General features: G+C 54.9%; 1 protein-coding gene across 1 annotated transcript in view; it reads left to right on the top strand.

Moving 5' to 3' along the window:
- Positions 1-9205, top strand: part of ACHE (acetylcholinesterase (Cartwright blood group)) — a 19185-nt gene extending 9980 nt beyond the window's left edge. Inside the window, exon 3 of the mRNA XM_042473943.1 lies at positions 7149-9205. Coding sequence (XP_042329877.1) covers positions 7149-8700 — 1552 coding nt within the window. The 3' untranslated portion in view covers positions 8701-9205. The remainder of the gene's footprint in view (positions 1-7148) is intronic.
- Positions 9206-9631: the final 426 nt, after the last annotated feature.

The raw sequence follows: 9631 nt of genomic DNA, 5'->3' as shown, positions 1-9631 counted from the left end.
ATCTGTGCTTTTCGTTTTTCCTCCCTAAGTGCAGTGCCTTACATTTCTCCGTGTTGAATTTCATTTTGCTAGTTTTAGCCCAGCTTTCTAGTCTATTCAGATCATTTTGAATCTTGATCCTGTCCTTTGGAGTATTAGCTATTCCTCCTAATTTGGTGTCATCTGCAAATGTGATAAGTATGCCCCCAATTCTGTCCTCCAAGTCATTGATAAAGATGTTGAATAGCCCTGGGCCCAGGACAGAGCCCCACTGGACCCCCCACTGGTCACTTCTCTCCAAGGTGAAAAGGAGCCATTGCTGACCATCCTTTGGGTTCGACCGGTCAACCAGTTACAAATCCCCTTAACAGTTGCCTTGTCTAGCCCACATTTTACAAGCTTCTTTGCAAGAATGTCAAGGGGGGACTTTGTTCACCGGTCTTACTGAAATCCAGTATACTCATCACAGCATTCCCTTCATCTACCAAAGTGGTCATTTTATCAAAGAAGAGATCAGGGTTTGTCTGGCATGACTTCTTTCTCTGAAACCCATGTTGACTTTTGTGTGTGATGATGGCCATTGCCTTCTAGATGTTCACAGACTCTCTCTGTTTAATGATCTGCTCCAGAATCTTTCCTGGGATTGATCTCAGCTAACTGGAGGATATTGTTGGGATCCTCCTTCTTCCCCCTTTTTGAAGATGGGGACAACGTTTGCCCTCCTCCAGTCGGCTGGTGGACTTCCTCTCTTCTCCAGGAGTCCTCAAAGGTTATTATTGCCATGGCTCCGATATGACATTTGCCTTCTTTTAATACCTTGGATGGAGTTCATCTGGTCCCGGAGACTTAAATTCTAGATTAATAAGGTGTTCCTCTACTATCTCTTTACTTATTCTCTGAATCCCTCTGCTTCCATTATCTCAGGTTGAGCCCCTTTCCCTTTTCTGAGAAACAAGAGGCAAAGAAGGTTTGAGTAATTCTGCCTTTTCTCTGTCTTCTTTAGCATTTGCCATCTTCTCATCGTCAGTGAACGTACCCGTTTCCTTCTTCTTCCTTTTTGCTGCGGACATATCCCAAAAAGCCCTTTTTTTGTTCTTAACCTCTCTAGGAAGACTGAGTTCATTCTGCGCTAGCTTTTCTGACTTTACCCTACAATGCCTGCTATTTCTTTGAATTCCTTTTTTGTGATTCCCCCTTTTCCATTTCTTATCATCTTCCTTTCAAACTCATCTCCATTGAAAGTTCCTTAGTCTCCATCCTGGTTCTTGAGACGTCTCCCGTTTTTCTTTCTCACTGGAACTGTTTGAAATTGTGCCTTCAGTATCTCCCTTTTGGAAATCCCATCCGTCCTGAACTCCTTTATCTTTTAGTATTTCTGACCATGGAATGCCCTCATACTTCTCTAAGTTTACTGAAATCCGCTCTCCTAAAGTCTAGGACTTTGCCTGGCTTCTCCTTTCCATTGTATAACAAAACTCCATTGCATAACAAACAAGAAGTCCCAGGGTTCAGCAGTGGCTGTGTTGTTGTTGTTAACTGCCATCAACTTCACTTTATGGCAACTCCATGAAAGAGCCATTGCTCTGCTCAGTCTGCGGCTTCCAGTGGAGCCCCTCGGCCTGGAATGGGGCCGCTTGCCTCCTTTCCTGCCCCTTCTACCTTGCTAAGCATTAGGGTCTTTCCCTCTCATGATGCCTGGTTTAGTCATCTTGGCTTCCAGGGAGAGTTTGGGCTCGATCTGTTCCAGGCCCATTTGTTCATCTCTTTAGCAGCCCCTCCACGTCTCAGATGCGTTGATTTCCTTCCTACCAGCTCTCTTTAGTCCTCAGCTTTTGCAGCCCTACATAGAAACCAGAGATAGGAGACCAGGATGATGCTGTTGCCGACCGCCTTTGCACTTTCTTCCGTGGCTTTCTTCAGTAGTGGTTCAGGTCTTGCTATTTTCCTGCTAGTCATAAGGTGCCATCTCCATATCTTAAATAGCTGGTGTTCTTTTCCACACCTCCTTCTAACACAGGATTGCGTAGATACATTCAGCTTATGTTAAACAAATAGGGTGATAAAGGGCAGCCTTGCCAGACCCCTTTTTCAATTGGAAGCCATTCTCTTTCTCCGGACTCGGCATGAGAAAAATCCTTTCCAAAGCCTTTCTTTTCTTCCCGTTCAGTTGGAACGGAACAGCTGTCAGAGGTTCCCTGAAAGCACCCAGCGTCCTCCCCCGGTCCCACACATCCACGAAGCTACGGACGTTGTGTCTTCTAGGGGAGAGGGAACCAGCACAGGAACAGCCCTGCAAGGCCTGGCTTCCGCATCTCCCCCTCCTGTTCCCCCCTTCGGAGCTGGGGCAAAATTTTTGCTGGGATGAGAAGATGCCCGTCCCAGAAGGACACAGATACACACACACCTGCCTTCCTGTGGCATTTCTCTTCTGTGGGCCTGGAGGAAGAAGCCCCCCCCTCCCCGGCCCAGTTCCTGGGAATGGGAAACCTGGGTCTGGTCTACTCTGAAGGAGCCTTGCTTTGGGTCAGACCATCTCCCAGATCTGCCAGAATGAGCCAAACCCTCCCTTTGGGCAGCTTGGAGGGGGGGGGCAAGGAAAGAGACCCCCGAATTGTGGCAGAATTAGAAGTCTTAATGCAGAAGAGGAAGAGGAAGCGCAGAAGGAGCACAGCCAGATACGCAGAAGTGGCTGTTAAGTGGAGGAAGGGGGAAACACTGCTGCACCCCCAGACCCTTTGCATTGAAATGACACATGCCCCCCTCCCCCCAATGCACAGAGTATGGCTGGCATGCTTCTGTCCATGCATGGGGTTTAACCTTTCCTCACGGGGGCCATGGCCTTTGCACCCCCCTCCTCCAGGGTGCCTCCAACAGTCACCACAGCAGAACTGGCACCCCCCAAGGCCTGTGCCCACCCCACACGGGGAACCACCCATCCTGGGGGGAGGCACCCAGGTTTGCACCCGGGACCTCCCTGCAAGCCAGGCGCCCTCCCCCTCAGCAACAGGCCCCAGGTGGGTGGTCCAATAACATTGTTTGCCTTCTGCTGCTAATTGTTTACCTGTTCAGGTCTGCAGTAGAGGTGGGGCTGGGAGGGGCCGGCTGGGTTTCTGGGTGGGAGCGCGGTGGATCATGACCAAGGTGGGTAAGTCCAAATGGCTGGGAAAGAGGAATGCGCGAGTCGAAGGAGGCATTTGCTCCGCAGGTGGGCAGGTGGGTTAGTGGCAATTGTGCCAGGGGGCAGGGGGAGCTCAGAATGGGGGTCCGACTGTGGGCCCAGGTGCTCATGGTGCCCACCAAGCAGAGCGCAATAAGGACCCTCACTCTTGCGTTCCTGGCCAGCATAGAGGGGGGATCTCAGAGCCCCCGGGGGTCTGTGGCGTGGATCAAGAGGCTCACCCACCCACAGTAGACCCACTGGATCCGTTGAGGGTTGGCCAGTCCACACTGACACAGCTGGTCTCCTCTGTGCAGGATGAAGGGAGGAGGCTCTTGGACTTAGGCCCCCCAGGGATTTTAGGGGGGGCAGCCCAAGGGAAAGGCAGCAAAAAGGGCAGCAATGGGCTGAGATGGGGTTGTCCCCACTCCAAACAAACAAACCCTCTGAAGGGCCTGAGCCTCAGGGCTCAGGAGGGGGGACCTCAGTCCCAGTGGGGCTGGGAAGCCATGGGCAAAAGAGGCCCCCTGCCAGCCCTGAGGAGGGGGCATTCAGGCCAGCGCAGGTGGATGGGCAGGTGGCCTCTCGCTCTCCTTGCCCTGGGGGCTTGGCTGGCCACGACTGCCGGATGTGGGGGGCTGCCAAGGGCTGGGTCCGGTTTCCACTTGCTAATCCAGGAAAGGGGCCTGAGGCATGGAGCAGCAGCTGGGGGTCTGGCAGTTAGTTCCGGGGGGAGGGGGGCTGGGAGATCACCTTCACAGGGACATGAAGTGCTGGGCAGATAGCCATGTGCTGCAGCCTGTTTTAGGGAAATATACCCCCCACTCACCAGCCCCTTCTGAGGGGAGGGGCTATTTTGACACACACACACACACACACACAGCCTTGCCCGCCTGTTTCTTTCACAGCAGTGGGCACATGCCAGACACACAACACAATGCGGTGGTGCCCAAGGCATGCGTTTCCTCTTTGCCCCCTAGCCTCAAGCCAGAGGGGCAGGATCCTTTACTGCCCTCAGCGGCCCCTACAAAAATACAACTGCCCCCTCTGCGTCCATGTGCATCTCTCTCTCATCTCAACATCCAGACACACACCCCCCCCCCCCCCCCCCCCCCCCGCACCCAGCGCTGGTTTATTTTTTCCAAAGGTGCTTTTAATAGCTGAGCAACTGTTGGGCAAACATCCTGGAATGGAAACCCTGCACCTAATCCTGCCCCACACGTTCCTCTCTTTTCCAGCGCCACAGAATTATGGCCCCCCCCATTCAAAGGCCATGGGGGCCAGAATTATGACCCCCCCCCGGCCAGCCCCCCACAGCCCCCCCACCCCACCCCCCCCCTCCCAGCCCTGGAGGTGGGAGGGCTAAAGGGCAGCAGCCCCCCCCCCCCCCAGTATCCCTCCCAGGGCCAGAGGGTGTTAGTTGCTTAAGGTCACTCTGTGGCTATCCATGGCTGAATGAGGATTTGACCCCTAGCCTCCAGAGTCATAGTCCAATGCACAACCCTCTACATCACACTGGATCTCCAAAGCATCTATGCCCCTCTGTTTAGTGGAAAGGACTCCCAGAGTGGTTTATAATGAGGACAATGCAGAACCACGTCAGTGGGATGGTGGCTCCAATGAGGCCAGGGGCCAGGCTGACCAGTGGGGCTGGGAGGGTCCTCCAGGCCAGACAGACTTCTACTGCGGAGGACCAGGTCCACTGGTCCAAAGAGCGGCTGGTCAGTAGTGGAGTGTGTGAATGTGACAGTGATGGAGGATCTCTCAGAGACAGCGGCCCCAAAGCTAACCTTGTTAGTGCTGCACAGAATGAGGCACTAACAAACCTTCTTTCAAAGACTTTTTACCAAGAAAACCCTATGATGAGACAATCCAGAATGGAACATGAGATGGCACCAGAAGACGAGACTCTCTGGTCAGGCGGCTCTCAACAAGGTCCTGGGGAGGACCGGAGGGCAAGTACGAGGAGCTCTTTGGCTAATGACTCAACTGGGCTCAAGCAGGAAGGGCGTCCAGCTGCAGAAGGAAAGCCAAAGCAGCACGACAAACACTATAGGATTGTGGGATGTGAGAAGCATCAGTCAGGGAAAATTAGACCCAAAGCAGATAGTGGCACAGACCATGAACTATTAACAGCAAAAGTTAGAGTAACGCTAAAGAAGAACACTAAACTGGAGAAGTTCTGCAAAAAACGTGGCCCATTAAAAAACAAATGAGTCCCAGAGCAAATCAAGCCTGAAATCTCCCTGGAAGCCAAGATGACTAAACAGAGGCTGTTGTACTTTGGACACACCATGAGAAGGCAGGTAGCTGTTATCAACTGCCCTCAAGCTGACTTCAACCTCTGGAAGCTCCCAGGCTTCAAAGGAAGGGCCTGCTCAGTTCTTGCAAACATAGGGCCACGTGCCCCTTGACTGGGTCCCCATCTAGTGTGGGGTCCTCCTCTCCTTCTGCCTAGTGAGGCAAGACAATAATGCTCAGCAAAGCAGAAGGCAGCAAGCAGAGACAAAGAGGACGGAGAGACTCCATCCAGGAAGCTGCCATGCCTGCCTCCCTGAATTTGCAAGGCCTGAGCAGGGGCATTGGGGATAACAAGGTGACTTGGAGGTCTGTCATTCAGAGAAGTGAAGTTGACAGCAATTAGCAACAACAAAAGATGGAATGCAGAAGGAAGAAGGGAGGAGGAGGAAGGGGATTAAGATCTCTGCTTGTACTTGTGAGCAGACTGGTTTTTATGGTGCTTCTAAAGTCCAGTGGTGCAGCGAAGCCTGACGGAGGAGCGGCTGAGGCTGCGGATCGGGGTATTTGCTGCACGTTGGCGCTTGACGGAGGCGGCGGGAGGTGTGTGTGGATTTCCTGGGCTGAGGTGTTTCCTCCTAGATCCAAATTACACATCGTGGCGATACCTTCATTATCCCTGAGAGGAGGAACAACGGTGTCCAACTGACTCTTTGGGAGATCCTCACTAGGGCTGAAATGGTCAGGGGGTTGTACAGAGGAAGCCCCTCTACCCCAAATACCCATCTCTAAGTGGGCAAGCCTGTGCTTATCCCAAGTGGGAAAGGGGGGGAAACACTCTGTGCATGTTCAGCGGCACCTTTTCTTCCTTATCAGAGCTCAGCCTTTGCAGAGAAATCTATGGGGTAAGGGTGTGGGGTGGGGAGGACCCCTGAGGGCCTGACTTTGCAAGACCCCAATCCTCCAAGGCCCCCTTGTTAAGAAGGGTCTGGCACAGACACTCACACCCAAAAGATGCAGGTGTGCTACAGATGTGCCCACACACCCTCAGTCTCTACAGGCCCATCTCTGTTGGGTTCATCCCCCAGGGCTGCCCTTCCGCTTCTGCGCCCTTTGGCTCCTCCTCAGCTGGCACTGCACATCCGAGAGGGAAAGACCAAGGTGCCTGCCTGGCAGGGAGCCAAGGAGGTCTGGAAAGGGATGGCAGCAGGGCAGGGAGGGGAGGCAGGGGCAGGCAGGAGGACCCCCAGGCTCTGAGGTATTGAGGGCCATCCAGGAGGGCTTGGTGCCTTAGGGGGCCACTGCACCTGGGCCCCAGCTAGCCCTTCCACATGGGCTCAGTGAAAGACAGAGCCTCAGGGTGACCCCAGTGCTGGCCAAGGGGGTGTCATGACCCCCTATTCCCGCCAATGCACAAGCAGGAGGTCCAGTCCTGATTCTGCGTCCAGGTGGGGCCCCCATTCTGCAGGGCAGAGCCTTCACCCACCGCTGCCACCGCTGCTTCTTCTCCGTCTTCCTCCTCCTCTTTGGTTCTCTGCCTGAGCAACAAAGCTGCTGATAAGACTGGGGCCCCGCAGGAGTCCTTCCAACCATCTGAGCCCAGAGCAGGCAGAGGGGCAGGGCTGGACAGGGCTGATAGGGGACCAGGGATGGGCCTTTATCAGGCGGCAGAGGCTTAGGTTAGGAGGCCGGCCAGCAAAGTCAGTGGGAGGCTCTGCAGAGGCCTTTTCTCAGCCTCCTCCTCACCCTGTCCTCCTTCCTTCTTCTCCTCCAGATGTCCAGCAAGCAGGCTGCCACTGGCACCATGGCCCCCCCCCAGGCTGCGGATCCTCTTCCTCCTCCTCTTCCATGGCCTCCTTCTGGTCAGCCTGGTGGCCACCTCTGCCCAGGCTGATGAGCTGATTGTGGACACCCAGACAGGCCGAGTGCACGGGGTCCGGATGCCGGTGCTGAACGGGCACGTCTCGGCCTTCCTGGGCATCCCCTTCGCGAAGCCCCCCGTGGGCCGGCTGCGATTCATGCGCCCGGAGCCCATCGAGCGCTGGCACGACGTCCTGGACGCCTCTTCCTACCAGCACTCCTGCTACCAGCTGGTGGACAACACCTACCCGGGCTTCCACGGCATCGAGATGTGGAACCCCAACCAGAACATGAGTGAGGACTGCCTCTACCTCAACATCTGGGTGCCCTCGCCGCGGCCCAAGAACGCCACCGTCCTTGTCTGGATCTATGGGGGCGGCTTCTACAGCGGCTCCACCTCGCTGGATGTCTATGATGGACGGTTCCTCACCTACACTGAGAAAGTGGTCCTGGTCTCCATCAGCTACCGGGTGGGTGCCTTCGGTTTCCTGGCCCTGCTGGGAAGCCAGGATGCCCCTGGCAACATGGGCCTCCTGGACCAGCGCATGGCCCTGCAGTGGGTCCAGAAGAACATCCAGTTCTTTGGGGGCAACCCAAAAATGGTCACCATCTTTGGCGAGAGCGCTGGGGGAGCCTCAGTGGGGATGCACCTCCTCTCGGCCCAGAGCCAGTCCCTCTTCCAGCGGGCCATCTTGCAGAGTGGGGCCCCCAATGCGCCCTGGGCCACCATCACACCTGCGGAGAGCAGGCGGAGGGCCACTGTGCTGGGCAAGCGGGTGGGCTGCCACTTCAGCAACGACTCGGAGCTTGTCAGCTGCCTGAGGACCAAGACACCCCAGGAGCTGGTCGATGAGGAGTGGTCAGTGCTGCCCTACAAGAGCGTCTTCCGCTTCTCCTTCGTGCCGGTCATCGACGGGGACTTCTTCCCAGACACACCGGAGGCCATGCTGAGCACAGGCAACTTCAAGGACACGCAGGTGTTGCTGGGGGTGGTCAAGGACGAGGGCACCTACTTCCTCATCTATGGGGTGCCCGGCTTCAGCAAGGACAACGAGAGCCTCATCAGCCGGGAGGACTTCCTGGAGGGGGTGCGCATCGGCGTCCCGCATGCCAATGACATCGCCGCTGAGGCTGTGGTGCTGCAGTACACTGACTGGCAGGATGAGGACAACCGGGAGAAGAACCGGGAGGCCATGGATGACATCGTGGGCGACCACAACGTCATCTGCCCCGTCATGCACTTTGCGGCCCGCTACGCCGAGCACGGCAACAAAGTCTATGCCTACCTCTTTGACCACCGGGCCTCCAACCTCATCTGGCCACTCTGGATGGGCGTCCCACATGGCTACGAGATCGAGTTCATCTTCGGGCTGCCACTGAACAACAGCCTCAACTACACTACTGAGGAGAAGGAGCTCAGCCGGAGGATGATGCGCTACTGGGCCAACTTTGCCCGCACTGGGTAAATGGGACTAATGGAGGGTGGCATGCATGTGGCAGGAGGGCAGATATGGGTCCAGGAGAAGGCCATTGCTCTGAAAGGAAATGGGGGTCAAAGGGGGAGGCCACGGGTGGGAAAGCAAAGGACCACGAGGAACAGAAAGGAAGAAAGCTGGGCTTCACGGCCCACGTTTGCAAGACTCCATGTTTATGTCTGTGCCTAAATGGAGAGGTTTTTTTACTGTCCCTAATTTCAGGGATTTCGTTGTGTTTTAAACTTTATTTCTTTATCTTAGAAATGTATGCCCTGCTCTTTCGCCTCAGGGCTCCCAGAGCAGCCAGCAAGACAAAGTAGGCAGCAGCCCCTCTTCCTGAGGACAGGATCAAAAATTAAGGAATGACAAATGAGGAGGAGTAGGGAACTTTGTTCCTTGCATGATGGTTTTGAATATATATTTTTATCATGTTACCTTTTTAAAAAATCAGCATTTGAACTATACATATATTGCATCTAAAAATGATGACTGAATGATTTGGACCAGTTCCTGCTGGCTTAAACAGCATTATCTTGATTTGATTCTATTTGAAAACAACAACAGTGGCCAGAACTACCCCTTTAAATACAGTTTTAAAGGGCTAGTCTCAAGCAGTTAACCTTTGGACTTAACCTTTGGATTCAAGGTGCCCTGGGGCTGGCAGGGGGCTCTGGGCTCTCATCTCACTGGCAGTAGCCCCCCAGCCTCCCCCCGGAAAACCCCCCAGCCCCCCCCTCCCCCCCCCCCCCCCTCCCCTTGGGCCCCGCAACCCCCCGGACCCTGGCCCCGTTCATGCCCTGTGCCCCTGTCTCACTTGTTTCAATTAGCAGTACGTCAAGCTGAACACCCAGCGGCTGAGCACGGATCGCAGCCTCCGCGCCCAGATCTGCGCCTTCTGGAACCGCTTTCTCCCCAAACTGCT

This window comes from Sceloporus undulatus, chromosome 6 (assembly GCF_019175285.1).
Source record: "Sceloporus undulatus isolate JIND9_A2432 ecotype Alabama chromosome 6, SceUnd_v1.1, whole genome shotgun sequence".
Classification (NCBI taxonomy): Eukaryota; Metazoa; Chordata; class Lepidosauria; order Squamata; family Phrynosomatidae; genus Sceloporus; species Sceloporus undulatus.
This window is presented reverse-complemented; position numbering and strand designations above follow the sequence as displayed.